The sequence below is a fragment of the Crinia signifera genome, chromosome 3 (genome assembly GCF_055691185.1).
Source record: "Crinia signifera chromosome 3, ASM5569118v1, whole genome shotgun sequence".
Lineage (NCBI taxonomy): Eukaryota > Metazoa > Chordata > Amphibia > Anura > Myobatrachidae > Crinia > Crinia signifera.
Window position 1 is genome coordinate 87057926 of NC_139219.1, and position 22562 is coordinate 87080487.

Here is a 22562-nt window from a genome sequence, read left to right on the forward strand (position 1 = left end):
CCGGGATTCAATACTGAATCCGTATGGGCCTAGAGTCTCCTGCACAGATTACATTTGCCCCACCTGCAGTGCACATGGTTTTTCCCCTTTTGAGAACAAATTTTTTCCTGCGATCAGGTCTGAATTAGGCCCTATATCATTTATGTAAGCGATCTTTAATAGCTAATCTCATGCTTGCGTGCTAATGGAGTGTTTGTACTGTCCAAATACACTTAATATACTGTACATTTTATCTTGCACATACCACGGAATACAATAAGAAAAAAACAGGTGAACTAAATGGGATAAGAGCAAATAAGATTAAGTTGTAAAAAGTCTTTTACTGATACTCCCTTCACACCAGCCTAAATTCCCGGGTTGGGCCCGGGAACAACCCGCGACCAGCGCTGTTGTGTAAGGTTCCCAGGCCAAAATCCCAGGACTATTTCCTGGTATTTCAACCCTGCTATGGAGCAGGGTTGTTCCAGAGTTCAACCCGGGGTTCTGGCCAGTGTGAAAGGGGTAGGGGTACTCACCCGGGTTGCTGGTCCTCGGTGCGTGCTGTCAGGCCGGGAATCCACACAGGCGACGGACACAGATGACAGGGCAGGCGGTGTATGTAGATGACACAGCTCTCCAGCACCCTCACTACAGCCGATGATCTGCGTCATCTGCGCCCGCCGTCTGACCTGTAATCCGCGCCCGTTGCCTGCATGGATCCCCGGCCTGCACCGAGGAGCAGCAACCCGGGGTGAGTATTCTCCATCTCCCGCCCACCTCCACCGCCATCCTGTATCCTGCCTGCCTCCTTCACAAACTGGAAAATGCAGGGACTTTTCTGATGTGAAAGGGGCCAACCTGGGAATAGATTGTAAGCTCCACTGGGGGAGGGACTGATGTGAATGTTCAAATATTCTCAGCAAAGCGCTATATAAATAGTGTGCGCTATATAAATAACTGTTAATAAATAAAATAAATATATGGGGTAGTATTCAATTGTTATTTTGCACCACAATCTCCCATCTAAAATGACAGGAGATTGCAGTGCTATATTCAATTGCAAATAGGGGGTTTGGATGAGGCGCTCCCACTTGAAATATACAGTATGTTTTCTCTAATGTCCTTTGTTATTTTCATTCAGATCTGATCTTATGTAACATGTGCAGAGAGAGTTAGATTTGTGCGAGTTATTTTGTTTCTGTGCAGGGTAAATACTGGCTGCATTATTTTTACACTGCAATTTAGATTTTAGTTTCAACACACCACCCAAATTTAACTCTCTCTGCACATATTACATCTGCCCCACCTGCAGTGCACATGGTTTTGCTCATTTTCCAAACAAATTTGTACTGTAATCTGATCTGAATAAGGGCCATAGTGCAGTATCTTCGCAACTTTTTTGATATATCAAACTTCAATCACTTATGTTATTTTAACTCCGTACCACATATAGGAAATCCCGGGTCTCCACAGATAACTCACACTCGCCTTTGGAATTCCTGTCCACGGTGTTGTAGCCTCCAATAAAAATCACTAACGCGTTTCTGCTTATATTAAGCCTTCCTCAGGGTGTGAAGACACACCCTGAGAGAAGGCTAAGAGAAACTTCCACTTTTTCAATTATACAGCTGAAACATAGCCTTGGTATAAGGCCTTACACGGTATTTTTATATTGTTTTATGTACACTGAATAAATGCTGATTTTACACTATGTGGAGCATTTTTCATTTTATCCGAGATAAATGAAGATTTGACAAGTATTTGACAAGTATCTTGTGGCCTAAGTTAAGGCCTAGATGTGGTACGGAGTTAAAATAACATACGTGATTCAAGTTTGATATATCAAAAAAGTTGTGAAGATACTGCACTATGAGAAGTGTGTTGTTTTTTTCTTTTCTCTGAGGTACTTTTGAAAATAACAAAGGAAATAGGAGAAAAACAATTAAACACCACCCATAGGCTCCTATGGCTAGAAGGTTGGATTTCAGCTGTAAAGCTGAACTATTGCACAACACTAAATTACTATTTAGGATCAGGGATCATCATCACCACAGTGATAAGCGATTGTCTTTCTTCATTACTGTTTATTTTAGCCATGGGCTCCTCATTTACCAAGTACGAATGTATGATCGTTCTCTGGGTGTCAGGATACAGTAGATGTACTTCACAAAAACATATAACTTGATGAAAGAAATATGGATTTCATTTGTTTGGGGTTTACTTTTACTTGGAAAGATTACTGGAACACAAAGTAGGAAATTACATTATGTTCTTATATTATAATTACAAGTAGTGTATTAAGATGTTCCAAAGCTTTACTTAATAATTTTACAAAAGAAAACACAGCAAGAGATGAAGCATATCAGGAGTGTGAGCCAATCGCTGGGCGTTTCCCTTATACAGCGAAGGAGCTGCCAAGTACTTAATCTTTTATTTAAACTAATTATACTTCTATCTAGACGAAACTGAGAAGGATATTTCTTAACAAAAAATCTTTAGTGCTCAGCCTTCTGATGAAATGCAAATATTCAAACACCAGCCTACATTTAATCACAGTGATAATCTTTAGTCTTGACTATATCTGATTAGCACACAACTTCATGGATGACCGCAATGTAAAGGAACACCACATGAGTGACAGTCGGGATCCCGACAGGCATTTACCCGATGTCGGGATCCCGACTGTCAAAACACCGACAGCCGGGTTCCCGACGGCCACCTGCTATTTTACCTCGTGGATGTCCATGACCCCCATAGAGGGAGAATAGAATAGGTGGCTCGTGTAGCGAGCCACCGAGCCCGCAAGGGGCTAAGTTGCGCTCACCATGCTGTCTGGGTCTGGCCAGTCATGATCCCGATGTCGGCCTAATGACTGTCGGGATCCCGACTGTCGGACCCCTGTACCACACCCCTCCACATTATATGATCTCAGCACAATGCTGTTACTAATGTTGAAACATGGTTATGCTTAGTTAGTTAGTGAATATTGATCTTTCATAAGGGATTTTATAGGATATCGATCATTTTAGCCCTTCTGAGCATTATCTTTTCTTTTATAAAAATAAAAAATTGCTTAGTATGTATGCTCAATATCGTTAACGATAACAGTCGTCTGTGCTGCCTGCCCAATGCAGATACAGTGTTCATTCTAGCCCCCGCTATCATTGAATACCCATGCATTTCCTCTTTTCTGCCTGGGGTGTTGCTGTCTGTTGTGGTGTTTCTAGCACAGGTCTGGTTTGCATATCAGTGCTGATATACAGACCACACTAAGCTAGAAGCACTACAGCAGACAGCGACACCCTAGGCAGGGAAGAGGAACTGCATGGGTTTTCAAATATGGCGGGTGCTAGAATGAACACTAAGATATATAGTCAATTAGGCATTCTCGCAGCAGGGGTCAAGCATGCCTTGTTGACAATATCCCGGTCATCTGTGCTTCCTCCCAATGCTGACTATATAGTCAATGAGGCATGCTAGCAGCATGGGACAGGTGACATCACTGACCGATTTCGTTCAGTGGGGGTTATACTGGTTCACTCAAAAAGGCTAATTCCTTCTCAAATGGACAAAACCATGTGCACTGCGGGGGGTGGGGGGGGGGCAGATTTAACATTTGCAGCTCTAATTAGATTCGGTTGAATTATTTAGTTTCTGTGCAGGGAAAATACTGACTGCTTTATTTTTACACTGCAATATAGAACTCACTTTGAAGTAAAACACCACCCAAAGCTAATTCTTTCTGCATAGGTTACAACTGCCCCACCTGCAGTGCACTTGGTTTTGTCCATTCGAGAAGTAATTTGCCTTTGCGAGTGAGCCAGAATAACCTAGCATTAGTGTGAACTAGAATAAGGGCCAGTGTGTATGCTCAATATCACTAGCCTGGGCTCACCACCAATATCATTGATCATACATCTAAACAATGACTTTAGTTACATTAAAAAAAAGGAACTGTAATGTTTTCATTAAAATCCCAAGTAGAAGGTTGTTTAAAATAGGGTACTTGTGAGTTATCCGGGCTGCCGATTTTTTCATCGCGCCCGAAATCGTGGGCATCGCGTCGGTCGTGGCCGTTATAAGGAGCCGCGACGCGATGCCCACGATTTCCCATAGACAGTAATGTTAAAAGACACGATGGACCCGATTTCCGACCCGATTTCCCATAGACAGTAATGTTAAAAGACGCGATGGACCAGATTTCCCATAGACAGCAATGTTAAAATAAAATGACAATATGAAATTGTCCAATATGTTTTAAAAAAAAATGTTTCATGGCCCCCCACCACCGTTAACGCCACCCCGCTATTGACGCCAACCCGAAGCGTGGCGAGCGCAGCGAGCCCGCGAGGGGCGGCGGTACGCGTCCTCCGACCTTTTCATGCCCTACTATCCACTAGGGCGTGGAGTGAGAATAGAATAGTGTGGCGAGCGCAGCGAGCCACCGAGCCCGAAGCGTGGCGAGCGCAGCGAGCCCCGCGAGGGGACGTGGACACCTTCACAGGTATCCGCGTGCCCTTGCGGGCTTCACAGGTGTCCGCGTCCGCTCGCCACGCTTCGGGCTCGGTGGCTCGCTGCGCTCGCCACACTATTCTATTCTCACTCCACGCCCTAGTGGATAGTAGGGCATGAAAAGGTCGGAGGACGCGTACCGCCGCCCCTCGCGGGCTCGCTGCGCTCGCCACGCTTCGGGTTGGCGTCAATAGCGGGGTGGCGTTAATGGTGGTGGGGGGGCATGAAACATTTTTTTTTAAAACATATTGGACAATTTCATATTGTCATTTTATTTTAACATTGCTGTCTATGGGAAATCGGGTCCATCGCGTCTTTTAACATTACTGTCTATGGGAAATCGGGTCCATCGTGTCTTTTAACATTACTGTCTATGGGAAATCGTGAGCATCGCGTCGCGGCCCCTTATAACGGCCACGACCGACGCGATGCCCCCGATTTGGGGCTAAATCGCGGGCATCGCGTCGGTCGGGTGTCCTTAACTTAAGGACAAAATCGGCAGCCCGGATAACTCACAAGTACCCAAAATAGTACTATATTACTAAGTGACTTATTTTAAATGTAATGTAGTGCTATGTCTGCTCTTGCCAAACCAAAGATGATTGTTTAAATAGTTGGCTATCCCACTACTTAAATGTGCATAATGTTGGGGGGTGTATTTGGTGGTGTATTTAATTAACTGCAATAGTGCTGTGGGCATGAAAAACCCCTGTTGATTTTTTTGTTATCATACCCTATTTTGCATAGAGAAAATACATAGGTCCCACGATAAGCCAGACTTTTGCTGCAGATTTGGCTAGGAAAACTAGTGCCAGCCACTCGGGCTAAGTGATAAACCCTGGTGCAATAATTAGCGGCAGTTATTAAATACCAACATGTGCCAGCTCCTATTCATCATATTTACAAAAACTCAGCATAGGGCACAAAATAATACTCTCTTAACAAAAGTAGTTTTTATATTCACAGAAAATGATCACAAAAAATTGTAATCAAAATTGTTGTTAATATTATTAATAGAGTATTGCATGTTTTTATTCAGTAGAGAAGCCATCTATCACCTATGGTAACTGTTTTCTGCGTGTCCCTATTGTGCCATCGTGATATAGTGGTCTATTTACCAATAGCAAATCAGTGATCAGCAATGCTGCTTGGCCATCCTGAAGTTCCCTCTTTTCCAGCCAGTATGGAAGTATATGTGCAGGCTTTCCACTATTGACTGATTGAGAATAAGAACCTTAAACTAAAATGAACGTGCAATTTAAAAAAAAAAAAAGTTTATTTATATAAAAAAAAACGAAACATTTTTTTATACTACTTGTCCGTCTTGAGATACCCATACAATTACAATCCCTATACATTGCATTTGGAGGCTGTCAAAAGAGGTAGTTGGCTATCAATGGTGACACCTGTTAATAGCGAACACCGTCAAGGGCCTTGATGACTAACCTTGACACTCCAGCTGTTGTTGAACTACACTTCCCAGCATGCTCTGCATCAAATTTAACATGGCCTAAAAGCAAAACTGAAGCAGAGCATGCTAAGATGTGTAGTTTAACAACAGCTAGAGTGTCAAGGTTAGCCATCAAGGGTCTAGGGGCTTCTCAAATTGTGAGGATGTGTAAGTAGGGAATGTAATTTAGGGATTTTCGCCATAAACCAAAAGACACTATGGAAGACTTTAATTCAAGGCGATGTGTTGCCACGCATTGCCACTATGACTAGCCTTATTGGTAGAGAGCTTTACAGTTTTTTCCTTGCAACCCATAGAGTAAAACTTGCAATAGCGGTGGGTGTAATGTGCCACTTTGAAACAGCACATGTGTTCATCAAATGGAGTTTAATCCCTCCCCTAAATGTTTGATCATTGTTTACCAAACCCTGATAAAATAAATCAAAACATAAAAAAAAATGACAAATCGTTTGCATTTCCTTTTTGGAATTGTGGTTTAAAGAAAAATATAAACCTTACCTTTGAAACAAAACATTCAGCAATTGCAACAGGGTCATTGTCACAGTTCTCCAAATCTTGAAGAAGATCACTGATAAAAGAATAAAAAATATTCATTTACACAATGATTAATCCTAAACAGCATTTTATATATTGCCAAGTGAAAATGACAGACCCATACAAGATATAAATAATATTTCAAATAATAATTAGATATTAAACACATTAAGCTGCCATTAGAGTAGAGACTATTTATTGTAGATCTATATAATGTTTGCACAGGTTCTGAGTTTAACGTTTCAAGATATATTGATTTTTAAGCTTTCAGCTTTTGTCACGTGATTCAAGGACAATTACAATGCCCTTTTTGTCTATACATTTACATACTATAGGAATTTCTTCCTGATAAACATTGTCAAAGGGAGAAGTCGAATACTTTTGCTATGGTTAGGGAATATGTATGATATATTTTGTTATTTCAGTGACAGTGCAGGAGAAGGGTATATACAGTGCTCAGAGTGGGGCAGTATATGACAGAATAAGATACCACTACTTCTCACATAAACGACATCTGTCAGCGTTGAGAAAATGCTGTCCCAGTGCAGAAAACAGAAAACTAACTGCAGCGGAGATGTTTTCCCAACAGGACACATCTCTGATCAGGTGCTAGTGCCAGGACAGATGGATAAGGCAGCTTAAACTTTGCACCATCCGCAAGAGATCAACGTCAGGAATAATAATAATAATAATAATAACAATAATAATAGTCTTTATTGTCACTGCTGCAGCCATCTACTCTGGCACTTGGACCCAATCCAAGATGTCTGTGATCCCATTTGGAGAGAGGAGCTAGGTAAGAGGGGGAGTGAGGCTATGGGTCAGAAAAAAAGCAGTAAGGGAGAGGGGCAGTGGTGAGAATCAACTAGGCAGTGGGGGAGGGAAGCAAGTTTTGAAAGGGATAAAGGGGATAAAAGGGTATAGTTGCAGTTTGGGGAAATGCAGGGAAACTGAGGTGACCTGGCATGGGAGCCGGATGATGCTCCGACAGTCAGGATTCTGACGGTCGTTTCTCCGACATTGAAATCCTGACAATGCCAGTCAGGATCTTGACTGATAGGGGCTTTGTCCCTCGTGGGGTTCCACGACTCCCATAGAGGGAGAATAGAACCTGTTGTCATTGCAGCAAAGGGATACGATGCGCTCACCCTCTTGTCGGACTACTGACAGTTGGGATTCCTATGTCGTAGAAACAACCACCAGAATCCCGACTGTTGGGGGCGCATACCACTACCACCTTTCATATGCCAGATCCCTTTACTAGTATTCTAAAATGTATACCAAATATATATATAATTTTCCAGGGTAGCACAGAACAATTTTCTTTATTTCAGACACATGAAGTAAAATTTTAAAATTAAATTTGCATCTTGCCTTTACAGCCTTTCCATTTAACTTTATTTATCAGTTATCAACACACCTGTTAAAATTGTAGATATCACGTATATTACCAAACAGGGCGGACCGCTCTTCTGTCCCTAGGGAAAGCTTAGTTTGGTCAGAAATACAATTCAGATAATCCTGCAAAAATGACAAAGAAGAGAAAACATTTATAGAATTCAGAAGACAAAAACAAATCCCTTGCAGGTCTCTTATTGGCTGACAGTTAATTGTGAGATAAAAAAAATCTGTATATCAGTTACAGGCTGTTCTGCTGCTCTATTCACTGCCCTATTGTAGATAAACAGAAAAACTATTATGAAAGTTACAATACTTATCTGTTCACAGCAACGAGGTAAAAACATGTTAAACAGAGAAATAGGTTAAGACCTTTATTTTGATAGACAGTAGTGTATTCATACACAAGCATCCCACTAGCAGCCAATGTACTGTATTTCTCACAATCAAGATTATTTTTATATGCACAAAAATGTTAATGAAGTTGCTCACTTTACACATATTGATTGTTGTGGTCAAAGTTGTTATTTGTGTCCATAAAAAAAAAGGTAAAAACAGATTTATATTGATTACTATACTGTATTTCACACAATTTGAATCTAGCTATGTGACTTTGAAAATCGTTGTGTCTAGATCCACTTCTATCCTATGACAAGGCTGTGATGTTAGGTGAGGGCGGAAGTTGTAGTTGCGCGCAAATTTTTTTTCATTTTATCTCTAATTTCCATAGGTGCAGATTATTTTATTGCAGCTGGATTGTAACCTTGCGGGCTCGCTTCTCTTGCCACACTATTATATTCCCCCTCCAGGGATACATGGATCCAGGCATGATTGGAAACGTCAGAAGACAGAAGGGGTTCTAGCCGCAAATCTTTGCAAATTCACTGAAAAGCTAAATGACAGAATACCATTAGTGTGATTGGCTGATCACAGCACACACCATATTAATTGGCCGATGCAGTTTACGCCGTTGTTAAGCTTTATTAAACTATTAATTTGCAAATGCCCCAGTGTCATTTCTGTACATGTAGTTAATTGCTGCTATGTGCTATTTTCATAGAACGAAAAGAATAATCTATAACTATTTCACTATGAAAATATGCTTTTATACTGTACCGAAAATATAAATGAATGCAAAACAGCACATAATGCAGGGTTGCCTCCCCTCCCGGATTGGCCGGGAGGGTCCAGGAAATCGGGTCCCCCTCCCGACCCCCCGGAAAGGTGGGCAATCCTCCCGGATTCTGCCACACTCTCCACATATCCCTGGCACCTGCCCAGCCGCTTTGTTGAATTACCGCGATTCGCGGCTGTTCACGGTGATGGGCTAAATATGCAAATAGCGCCATTTAGCCCCACCCCCTCCTTGCGGTCCCGCAATTTGGGGGGGGGGGATTTCCTGTGCTGGGGGCGGGGATTGATGATGTCTTCATCCAGCCCCACCCCCAGAAGGGATGCTGTCAGTCTCCTCTCCGGGCTTCTCCCGGAGAGAAGAGTTTTAAAGTAGGCAAGTATTACATAATGGTAGATTTATTAAGCCTTGGAGAGTGAGAAAGTAAAGAGATACTAGAGTTATAACCAATCAGCTCCTAACTGCCGTGTTACAGGCTGTGTTGAAAAAAAAAAAAGTATGGCTAGAGAGCATGGGGTAAGGCCACCCTGCTCGCTGGGCCACTTCCCGCTATTTAGCATTTACATTCCTTTTGTGCGAGTGTTTCGCTATACATCTCACATGCTTGCACGTCCCTGTCAGCCCGGTGGCAGTGAGCGGATTCCTTGCCCGGCTTCGCTTCAGGGAGACGGGCAGGGCGAGTGGGGGTTGTTGGCAGCTACGGGGGAGGACCGGGGGAGCAGCAGGGATCAGGGAGGGCGGCTGCGGACTTCATCAGAACGGGGAGTGCGTGCATCTCATGCACGGGCGCCCCCTTCTGGCAGCTGGCGAATGGCGATATAATTGCCAGGAGCAGCTGCAATGTGAGCGTCTCCATCTGTAAACTCTAAATCCATATAAAGACAGCAGCCTCAATGTACACAAATGAGTGGCTCACTTACAGTATGTCAATAATAAAAGTAACTATTAGGTATAAGCTGTGTTTATTAAATAAATAGGAGGCATTTGCATACATTTTGTCTGCACATAATCTGTTTTATCAGCCACCATGAAAGCCAGGAGGCGTAACTTCCTCCTTTGCGCCCCCCCGCCGAAAATTTGCGGCACCCCCCCTCCCCTTGGCGACCCCCCCCCCCCATGCCCGTACCTGCCCGGCCGCACTGCGGTCACGGTCCCGGTCCCAACTCTCTCCCGGCGCCGGCTCCTGCAGTGCTGATAACGAAAAGTGACTCTTAGAAAATGGCTGCCAAAACTGTCTGCAATATGGGGGCAGCCATTTTCTAAGTGTCAGTTTTCATAGCAGCAGGAGCCGGCGCCGGGAGAGAGTCGGGACACGGACACCGCAGATGCGACCAGGCAGGGGCAGACGGCAGCGGGTAACTATAGCCCCGCAGCCCCCCCGGCGCCCACACTTTCTCTGCGCCTCCCCGCCACGGCGGGGGCTGCGGAGCTATAGTTACGCCTCTGATGAAAGCACAATGACACTTTCCCACTGATGTGTGGGAAACACTACAATCAGCTTTTTCCATCAACACGTTGGTGTGCGCTCACCTTGCTCAGACTCATTTAGAAACCGTATTTATTTACACCTGTGAAACTCTGCCTCAAGCAACCACTTTCTTTTCACTTCCCAAGTTCGGGTCTCAATTATATATGCAAAGCAAAGCAGAAGAAAACCCCGGAGGGCGAGAGTCCTGAAGATGTCCTTACTTTTATCTGGCCCTTCTTTCTTTTTTTTCCCTCTTCCAAAAACAGATTCGGGTTTATGGCAGAAGATTAATAGGTGAAAGGAAAGACATATGACATATTCCAATAAACAGTCCAAAATAACAAAAACATAGCACTCTGAAATAGATATGTAGGATACAGCTTCAGTTACACAAATAAACCAAGTCCGTAGATCTCGTAAATTCTATTATTTAGCACTGTCACACTGTAGACTACACAGCTCTTTTATTTCTTATATTATTTATATAAGCCATGGACATCTGTAATATGTTAGATGTTGCTGGTATTAGCGAATACATTTAATTCAGTTGCCATGTGTACATTAACTATTGTGCATCAATCTCGTTCCAGTACAACTGCATACTTACAAAGTTAATAAGGGGCCCATTTATCAAACAATATTTATAGTTATGTCCCCGAAAACACCCGTTTTCAGGGCCTAGCTGCAAATATGTATCCCTGCAAAATTGGGATGAAGTCTTTTAGGAACACCGCCAAAGAACTGAACCTGTCAAATTATGATACTCAGCAAGAAAGTCCGTAATTTGACTGAACATTTAAATCAAAACATGTGTGACCATTTCCCATGGATCACAGATCAAACCCCAGCTGTATCAAGACTTGAAGAGCAATAAGGTGAAGATGGATAACGTCCCCACTTATAAGCTTCAGTCATTTTTCATTTATACTGTATAGCCTGTAAATAGACAGTAGCTGTTTTTGGTTGATCCTTTATTTCTCTTTTCAATATTTAATACATCTAGCCTCCAGTCTTGTTCTGAATTTTGCAACAAGCTGTATGATTAGATCTGATAGAACTTTGATTAAATGCATGTTTTAGGCTAAAGTAACTTTAAAAGAGGAGGAGGTTCGTGTGCAGCCACCTCTATCCATGCCCCTCCTCTCCAGCAGGCGGCACTGTTAGAGCTCACTTTCTAATGCACATATCTCTAAAAATGGTGCGGCAAACATCTGCAAAATGATTAGTTCTTGCTGCCGCCAACAGAGGACTCCGGAGAGGTGCTTATTAAAGAAATAAGGGTACTTGTTTCCTAGCATGGCGCCACCGATTTTGATTGTATCCATCGGGTCGGAAAAATCGTGTCGATCGCATCGCATGCCAACCAAATCGCATGCGATGGACGCGATTTTTACATTGGAATCAATGTAAAATGGTCCCTGAGACCAGATATTACATTGATTTTAATGTAAAATGCACATTAACAGGTATCCGCGTCCCCTCGCGGGGCTCACTGGGCTCGCCACACTTTAGAAAATCAACTCCACGCCGACGTGGATAGTAGGGGTATGAAAAGGTCGGAGGACGCGTACCGCTGCGCTCGCCACGCTTCGGGTTGGCGTCAATAGCGGGGTGGCGTTAAAAATGGGGGGACATTAAACATACTTTTTAACCATATTCAATGTGAAATGGGCCATATTGGCCCATTTCACATTGTCACCTATGTAAAATTGGGTTGATCACATCGCGGGCCATTATAATGGCCCGCGACCGACGCGATCAACCCGATTTTCACTTTAAAAATAATTTAACATTGTTCCCTATGGGAAAATCGCGTTGATCGTGTCGGTCGAATCGCGGCCCCTAATGGACGCGATCAACGCGATTTTGTCTTTCACCGGTCAAATTAGCTGGTGATTGACACAAAATCGGGTCCATCGCGTTGATTGTATGCCTTAAGTGCCTTAAACGTAAGGCATACAATCAACGAGATGGGCGCCGTGCTAGGAAACAAGTACCGAAATAAGTATGTGCGGGGTAGCCTGTGCTAGACACAGAGGCCTACATCCATTATAAATACGCCACTTTGAGCAAATATACCAATAATTTTTTGGTGCAGGTTGACTTGGTTCATACTTTACGATCCAAATGGACATAGAGTCAGATTATAATAGTGTCCAATGAAAAATGTATTTTAAATGTTGCGCACTATAGATATCACACCACGCAACCTTTTCATACAAAAAAAGTTGAGAAAACACCAACTCCTTAACATATGTAAAACAGGATATCGAGTATGAAGAAATGGCACTGGGCACCATTTCTTCATACTCGTTACCCTGTTTTAGATTATAATAGTGTGCCGAGCACAGCGAGACACCGTGCCCTAAGCACAGGCACATTGTGTACTTCTACAGTTTCCACATTGACCTAGGTCTACATAGCCACCCAAAAAATGCAACAAACTCATGTTGACCATGTGACTGTGGCCCAGGCTCCCGTCATCCTTTTGCTGGCATTTTACTTTCATCCCTGTCAATCTAGATGTGGTCGACTATCTTTAGGTGCCTAACTTGATAAGTTTGACTAAGCGGTCAATCTAGACACCATCGATCTGGTGGCATACCATAAACCTGGCCATAAATCCTAAGTATTCAAATTTAATTTCTATTTTTACACATTTATGTACTTTTTGTGCTTTTATATATATAGGGAGGCACTGAGGCTTCTAGTCAGGGGCGCCGAGAGGTCGGCTGGGCCACAATAAAATGGAGGGGGTGTGGTCACCAGATGGGGGTGGGGCCACAGCCCAGAGAAAACAATAAACGAGAGGGAAAAAAGGGGACAGGCTGCTGCAGCGGTCTCTTTCCTGAACTCTGCACACGGCACTGAGCAGCGCATGCTGAGCTGGGGAGAGAGGCTGTGATGCAGCAGCAGGCTGTCATCGCTCTCCCTACTTCTGGCAAAGCAGACCCGGCCCCGGGTAAAAAGTACCCACTCCCCCCTTCTGGACGCCACTGCTTACAGTGTATAGGTTCTAAATGTCTACATGTATTTATTATTTATTAACAGTTTCTTATATAGAGCACACATATTCCGCAGCGCTTACATGGCATTGGCCTTAACTCCTCTGCTTTTCAAAATATGCCCTTCAACGTTTTCAGCACTTGGCCTATTAGGCCCTGATTATACACAACAGATATTTTGTCTAATTGTGGTGCAGATGTATTAAGCCTTAACAAGAGATAAATGCAAGGGTGATAAGGAGAGATAAACGTCCAGCCAATCACCTGCCAACTGCCATAATACAGCCTGTGTTTGAAAAAAGTCAGTAAGGAGCTGATTGGCTGGACGTTTAGCTCTCCTTATCACTCTTGCATTTATCTCATAGTTTGCTATTACAATTTCAGAGAATTCAAATTGTGACTACAGCCAATCTGACAAATACATGTGATATTCAAATGTACAGCAGCTGTGGTTAAACCACCAACTATACAGGTGACCACAAACATGCATTGGTATTTAATCCCTCTTCTAACCTCTACGCCTTTTGCTCTAACAGCACCACCTGTTTTCAACTTAACCTTATTTGTTGCACCCCTAGGCAATGTGACTTGAGTTCTGTTAAAACACTGAAGAACATAAATAACATTTGAGTGCATGGTTTTATATGACCACATAGAACAATAGAAAAATGTAGAAAACGAACAAAAAGGTTATCAGTATGAACATCGAAGTAAAAGACCGTATTTACGACTTGGAAAAAGCAATTATCTGATACTAGATCGTGTGTAAAAGGATACTCAGCAGGAAGTTCAGCATGCTGTGACATAGGATAGGATACATTTTCAGCATGGTGCTTTCCCATGTCATTTATTGAGGACTTAGGGTATTTATTTTATTTATTTATTAAGTTTCTTATATAGCGCAGCATATTCCGTTGCGCTTTACATAGGGGACAGTGATACAACAAAACAGGGTATTTACAGACAGTCAAAATTTTCCACACAAAATAACATATTTAATTCATACTTGCCTACTTTTGAGAACTAGTTTCAGGGAGATTATGCAGTAGTTGGTAATAGAATTTTGAACAGCACTCCATTAAGGGGGCGTGTCATGCTCCACCCAAAGGGCGTGTCTAGTTCCATATATGGAGAGTTTGTGAAAAGAGATTGTGAAAGTGGCACCTACTGTAGAATCATTGGTGTGTACTTCTACATCTGAGAGGAGTCTTAATAGGACTTTGATCCAAATGTAGATGAGCCCAAAGAAGTTAGTAAGAGATACTATACTTGGTAAAGTGCTGGGAAATAGTGCTGATGATACAATGTAAATGTATCTGTCTCTCATTCCTTTTCCCCAAAAAAATGTAACCGTGTAATGTGGGCTAGGTGAAATGAGGGAGATTGCTAGACTAATGAGGGAGAGATGGAGATCACCGTTATTTCAGGGAGTCTCCTGCAGAATGCAGGAGGGTAGGCAACTATGATTTAATTGTATACTGCTTTTGTCCATATAGCTTATCAGTAAATTTAAAATGGAAATTAAAATAAAAATTTAAGTCATGAGTGGTAACATGCACACCTAAGGGCTTATTTGTTTATTAGCAAATATTTATCTAGCAGCATATTCTGTTGTGCATACCAATGAAAAAAAAATAGTATTAAAAAAGACTGGATAATCAGCGACAGACAAAAAGGGGTATCAAATTAGCAGCATTCCTTTACCACTGCCGGTGGGTTCGGCGGCTTTTATCCTATTAGCACCAATGTCAGCATCCTTTTTCACCTGATACCTGCACTTATCAGGAATTAAGCTTTTCCTTAGGCACAGATAATGACCAATGGTCTATAATCTTGATATCGGACCATTTTACCACCCAAAATTGCATCAGGGCTAATTGGATACCCCCGAATAGGTAAGAAGGCCCTGCTCCCAAGTATACCATCCATAGACCTACATTATATATTCAGCCACTTCTCTGTGCATGCACAAAACATCTCATGCAACACAACTAAGTAATCAACCTGCATCAGCCCCACTGTATGAAGCATGGATTGGAAGTATAAAGATACAAGCTGTGTAGTCTATTCATTATTATTTTTAACTTTAGTTTATAGGGCGCCACAAGATGTCCGCACCGACAGGGCCCTTCCATGTGTACTTGCTGTGCCCTCCTTGATAGCAGCTACTCACAAGGATGGTGAACAGACAGGATCAGAGTCACCGAAGGGAAGGATGGAGGCTGGCACGCACTGTTCATAGGGATAATGCCAGCATTTACCAAAATACTATCTGAAGTAGATTATATTTAATATAATTATATTTAATAGCTACACTGATTGAGCTCTGAGATATATATGCATGGATTTCTCACATAGGGCCAGATGTATAAAGCTTCAAAAAGTGATAATCAACCAGCTCCCACCTGTCATTTTTTAAACCCAGCCTGTACCATGGCAGTTAGAAGCTGATTGGCTGTTTATCACTTTCCATTATATTACTCTTTGAAGCTTGATACATCTTACCCAAACTGTTCACCACAATATATCACAGTGCTATTTGATAGAATTTGTTGAGAATTGAGCTCTTTTGGTTTTGCTCACCAAATGACATTGAGGTTGGGTGAAATCCCCTATTTACAGGTGGTAACATGTTATGCTGCCGCTTTCATTGCAGAGGGTCTTTCGGCTTGTCATACTGTTAGAATGACCACTCACACGTGACAGTGGAGAAAAACAATATAATAGGTACTGTAGAAACAGCTGTTAATACTATTCCAAGGAGCTATATGAACCGCAGGTGTAGATTGATCGGATATGTGTATGAATTGCTTTTTAAGCCAGCAGATAAAATCAAGCGAGTTTTCTTCATATACAGATGGAGCAGCCCCTGCACATCTAATGAGCGGGTACCCGGGCAGTGCATATTAAATGAGTGGGTCCCTGCCCATGCATATATAATGAGCGGGGAACGTAGCAGCATGCAGACAGGGCTCTGTGTTGGTGCCTGGGGCACATAGTCACATAAACATGGACTGCAGACTTCTCCACCAGACTATCATCTTGCCAAGGGAACATGCCCCCTTTAAGCCTGGCACCCGGCGGCAGAGGACTCCATTGCCTCCAGGAGTTCCGCCACTATACTGGTCCATAATTAAGGTCCATGGTCCGAAACATTGGATTCATGCAGTCACTTTAAGTATTAAAAGAACTACTTTTTTGCAAAAGAGTCTTCTTCAACTGGATTCGAATAGCCATTGTGTCAACCTACAGCAGCATCCCGAGAGGACTACTTAACTGTGAGTGCATTAGGAGGATATGTATTATATACACATACATACATACATACATATACACATATTCTGTACATATATACATCTACACTCATCGCCTCAGAGGTGAAGTACCGCCACTGACCACTAGAGGCCAATTGAAGGACCAAATTACTTCTTAACAGAAAGCTAAAGCAAACTTGCTGGATATGGAGAGAGGGAGCAGTGAAGACACATATTGTAGGTAGGAGCAGATAGGTACTAAGCATTTTGACAGACTTTGAACTAGTTAAATATAATACAGAAAGAGACAAACAAAGGGTTTGCAGATGGCAGTGCAATTTGTCAGTGCCCTGTATTGTTGAAGCAGGAGTTTCAGACTCAAGTCATGAATCAGGGTACTGGGTGCCTCAGGCTAATGCACCTGTAGATCCCTCACAGAGCACAGTCCACGTTATATATGTTCTCGGGGAAATCACCTTTCACATTATGCAGGTAATGAAAGTTGTACAACAGACATCTTTGATCTATCGAGATTGCACCCTGTTAAATGACAGGTGACTGCCGTTTATTATGCATGTGTAAGATGCGGTTTAACCAATAATCAGTGTTCCTATAAAGCTGTGAAAACCTGATTGAGAATGGAGGCAATGGGAAAAAGGTTTGAACAAAGACTAGAGAACAGTGGCATTACTTTAAATAATAACTCCAGCACGTGCACTGCTTGAAGTAGGTGGTGTTAGATTCCAGCTTATGGTGTAACGCCATAATATACAGTATATCTTCTTCACATTGCGAAGAACAATACATCTGAAATTCATCAAAGAAACATTTTTATTTCTATGTTCAAACTATTCTTTGGCACTGTGATTAGTAGAACATCGGGCTCCACATCTTTAACACATTTCCTGTATCACAGAACTGGCTTTTTACAGTAAGTTAAACAATGGACTTACACGGTTACATCTCTATTTATTAAACCAATAATATACATTTTGGTAATATAATGCTTCCCTTGCTCCTCATACCGATGACAACTTATTAACAATCCATAACTAGTTTATCATTTTCAGTCTTGATGTGTGAAATCTTGTCATACACAACATAAATATCCTGGATCTTGAGGAGGTTTAATACCTTTATGGTTATTTTTTGGGTGGACACCATATTTATACCAGCAGCAGGAATGGAAAATAATTTAAGATTACGGAATAACAGGCGCTGTGTAAAAGTCGTGTTTTTTGCTTTAACAGCTGCAAAACGAACAACTAAAATAAACATAATAAAGTTACTAAAGACAATTACTAGCTCACTCTGGTGTTTCCTTTTTTATTTTTCTTCTTAACAGTTTCTGTCTTGACATTTTTCTCGTTATTACAGCATTACAAAAAGGTACCCAGATTGTCTTTCTTTTAAACAAATACCAGCTGGAATAAACTCTACACTTTCCTTGTAAGAAGAAGTGTTGCAACAAAATAACTGCTCAGTCCCAGTGGGAATGGTCTCTTGCAACCTTCCCAGGATGAAAAAGGGCTAACATATACCTGCTCAGTATATCAGTTACCTGAATAATTAAAAGGTATGCAAAACGTGAAGTATATTAAATGACATTTCTTTGTGGAGACGGTATAAATGACCTGTAATACAAAAGCAGAGAGACTCAAACTCTACATTAACCCTTTGAGTGCCAATATCTCTTTAAGGGCCAGATGTACTAAGCTCCAAAAGTGATACAATGGACAGTGATAAACAGCCAGCCAATCAGCTCCTACCTGCCATGTCACAGACTGGGTTTGAAAAATGTCAGGCAGGAGCTGATTGGCTGGTTGTTTATCACTCTTCATTTTATCACTTTTGAAGCTTAGTACATCTGGCCCTAAGAGATGTGCAAAATATCTGCTAAAAATGCCAGCGTCTCTCACATTTGTTGTATAAATTTAAATAAAAAAAAAGTTTTGTAAAAAAAAGATATTTCCTATATAAAAACAAACATTACAGGTCATTGGGCGGGATGTTGTAACATCCGCGCCCATTATCGCCGGCTACCGCATTATTAATAACGGCATATGCTGTAACATATGCCGTTATTAATGCAAGGGACAGCTCTTGCGATAAGAGCTGTCCCTTGCGATGCGGTGCCGATGCTGGACTTCCGGGTATGTGACCCGGGAGTCCATCTGCGCATGCGCAGAGTGACGCGGCGCCCGCAGGGCATGCTGGGAGGGATCCGTGACGGATCCCTCAAACAGCGCTGCAGTAAGAAGCCCATAGGCTTCTGCAGGGAATCGCCAGCTTTTGCTGGCAATTCCCTCCTCAGCGCTGTCACTGCCTGCGGAGGCGCCATATAGCATATACAAATGCGGTAAAAACCCCGAAAACTGGGTTTTTACCGCATTTCTGCTTTACAGAATCTCCCCCATTATGAGAAATAAAAATGTTTGCTTGACAATTTTCACACCTATTTTGACAAATTCACTTGGCATCCAAATGGTTAACCATTGCTTACTCTTGCCCAAGTATAATTAGGACACAATAAGTTCTGTCCATGAGCCCTACAAACAAAGCACAATTTTGATTTCTCACGTTGGGCCTTCTCCATTAAATAGGACTATTTTCACCATTCCTAGACAGTTGGGAGATGATGGGGTAAAATTACAGTACTTGTGTATTTGCAGGGCGCCCAATTTGCATACGTATGCAGGAGTAGTGAAATCACACCGCATGGCACGTTTTGGTGATCTCACTAGTTAATTTATTCACTGCACCCTGGCCGCGGATCGCATCGCTCGCAAAATTGCATGCGTTTTTGCAAGTGATGCGATTTAGCACAACACCCCCACCATCCACTATCGAATGTGCCATGTGATGCGATGCAATGCGATATCACTTCGCAGAATAACCCACTAAGCAAATAGCTTAGTGGGCGCCCTGCAAATACACAAGTACCAAAATTACCAAAGATTCTAAAACTGGAAAGAGGCGATGTTGCCCATAGCAACCAGATGCTGTCTATAGAGATATGATAGCTAGAATCTGATTGTTTGCTATGGGCAAAATCCCCACTTTTCACTTTTAGAAACTTTTACCGCAACTTTATTGCTATGCGTGCCATCACCAGGTGTTTGCAGCATTATTATTTTTCTCTTTAGGAGTGGGGTAGGACTATGAGGTGGACCAAAGCTTCAGAATCATTAGCACCTATCTGGGAAAAAGGAAACACACACCCATATGACGTAGTCACGTTCCACCCCCTTCTTGTGTCTGAAGTAGTTGCCATGCATTTACTAAGCACTACTGAATTTAAAGATGAACTAGATCAAAAGGTTACTGCTCGTTGTCAGGGGATACCCTTGGCCGCAGTCGTGAGTCTGCGGTCTCGTCAGGGGTTCTGCTCCTTGCCGCAAATTGCAGGTCTGTCGCACCTGCCACAATACAAATGTCCTTCCAAAAATGGCCTTCCTAATAACTGTCCCCTCAGAGGCCGTGACCATTTTCGGAAGGACATTTTCAATGGGGGCAGGTGCCATGTACCTGCAGTATCTAAAGGTCCAGGCAGGGATGATGCTGTAGCCTCCACAGGCCATCAGCACCTCCAAAACTGTGGGGGCTATTACTATGACACTGAACTAGATGCTACTGATTGGATTCATCGACACTTAAATAGAAAAGTTGTCTAGTTAAATGGTCTAAGCAGCTGGCCGTCACCGCTTTTCCTTAGCCTTAGTGTGCATAGGCAAGAGCCCAATACTAGGTGTGAAATAGGAATTCTATAAAGAGTCATATTTAGACATTGGTAGAACTCTGCATAGCATGCAGATATTTTAGCATGGCCAACATTAGTCCCCGCTCATTTTACCTCTTTATACATAAGAGCAGTAACTGAAATGCACTTGCAATGCTACAATGCCCATACTTTCACACACAAAGCAAATACACACAAGATAATGGAAACACTATTAAAAGAAAGAATAGTGGAATATCTTAAAGTAAACAACATACAGGATCCAAAACAGCATGGTTTTACTGCAGGGAGATCATGCCAAACAAGTCTCATTGACTTTTTTGACTCAGTGACCAAAATACTAGATGAAGGGAGGGGGGGGGGGGCTGTAGATGTGGCATATCTAGACTTTAGTAAGGCACTTGACACTGTCCCACATCTCAGGCTGCTAAATAAACTTGACAGTGTGGGATTGGATTATAAAACAATTAAATGGATAAGAACCTGGTTGCAGGATAGGAAACAGACAGTTGTAGTAAATGGAGTGCATTCTATGGAGGGACATGTTACCAGTGGAGTACCCCAGGGATCTGTACTTGGACCAGTGCTCTTCAGGGCCGGTGCAATGTCCCACAGCGCCCTAGGCAAAAGGCATAACTCTCCCCCCCCCCATACCCAGAACCTCGTGAAAAAAAAAGCTGAAGCCGACGAGCAGCCGTGGGAGGGTGCGAGCACTACCCGAGGTTGTGCCTGAACTGCTCCATGGGTAGGGGGGTTTGCGGGCGCCACTGACATGCTGTCGGGGGTGGGGGGAGTGCTACAAGCACCTGCCGCCAACCTGCTTCAAGGAGGGGAGGTGCGGGCGCAACCCGCAGACACCGCTGACTTCCATGCTGTGGGGTCAGGGGGAGTGCTGCAGGTGGCCGCTGCCTACCTGCTTCAAGGAGGGGAGGTGCGGGCATAACAGGCAGACACCGCTGACTTCCATGCTGTGGGGTCAGGGGGAGTGCTGCAGGCGGCCGCTGCCTACCTGCTTCAAGGAGGGGAGGTGCGGGCATAACAGGCAGACACCGCTGACTTCCATGCTGTGGGGGGCGGTGGGAGTGCTGCGAGCAGCCCCCGCCAACCTGCTGCATGTGAGGGGAGCGGGCACCGCTGCTGACCTGTTGGGCTACTTGTGGCTGGGGGCAGCATACCATATTTTTCCCTGCCTGCCTGTCCAACTGATATGATAATGGACTGGAGGCTGTTTTCCTGCTCCTTGCATGACAGGCGGCTTCTTTTCTGCAATTCAGTGCCGCCCTCCAGTGTCCGGCGCCCTAGGCAAATGCCTAAAGCTGCCTAGTGGTGGCGCCGGCCCTGGTGCTCTTTAATATCTTTGTTAGTGACATTGCAAATGGTATTGAAGGGAAAGTATGCCTTTTTGCAGCTGACACAAAGATATGCAACAGAGTAGACACACCAGGAGGGGTAAATCAAATGACTGATGATCTAGGTAAACCTGAAAATTGGTCAAGAGCATGGCAACTACAGTTTAATGCTAAAAAATGCAAAATTATGCACTTGGGACTCAAAAACCCAAAGGCTCAATATAGTATCAAGGGTACTATAATGGAAACTACTGAGGAGGAAAGAGATCTAGGAGTCACTATTTCAAGTGACTTAAAGGCAGGGAGGCAATGTAACAAAGCAATGAGGAAGGCTAGTCAGATACTTGGTTGCATAGGGAGAGGAATCAGTAGCAGAAAAAAAAGACGTAATAATGCCACTTTATAGGTCATTGGTACGACCTCATCTGGAATACTGTGTCCAGTTCTGGAGACCATATCTTCAGAAGGATATAAATACATTAGAGACTGTAAAAAGAAGGGCAACTAAAATGGTGCATGGCCTACATCACAAAACTTACCTGGATAGACTAAAAGATCTTAACATGTATAGTTTGAAACAGAGAAGGGAAAGGGGGGACATGATAGAAATCTTCAAATATATCAAGGGTTTTAACATAGTATAGGTGGGAAATTTTCTTCAAAGGAAAACAAGTAATAAAACAGGAGGACATGCACTGAAACTGGAGGGAGGTAGGTTCAG

At 42.9% G+C, this 22562-nt stretch overlaps 1 protein-coding gene across 4 annotated transcripts in view; it reads right to left on the reverse strand.

Moving 5' to 3' along the window:
• Positions 1-22562, reverse strand: part of PLEKHG1 (pleckstrin homology and RhoGEF domain containing G1) — a 243566-nt gene that overhangs the window by 54643 nt on the left and 166361 nt on the right. For all 4 annotated transcript variants that reach the window (XM_083176164.1, XM_083176166.1, XM_083176165.1 and 1 more), the window contains exons 3-4: positions 7917-8017; positions 6461-6530 (exon numbers count right to left, since the gene is read on the reverse strand). In XM_083176164.1, the coding sequence (XP_083032290.1) occupies positions 6461-6530; positions 7917-8017 (171 nt within the window). The remainder of the gene's footprint in view (positions 1-6460; positions 6531-7916; positions 8018-22562) is intronic.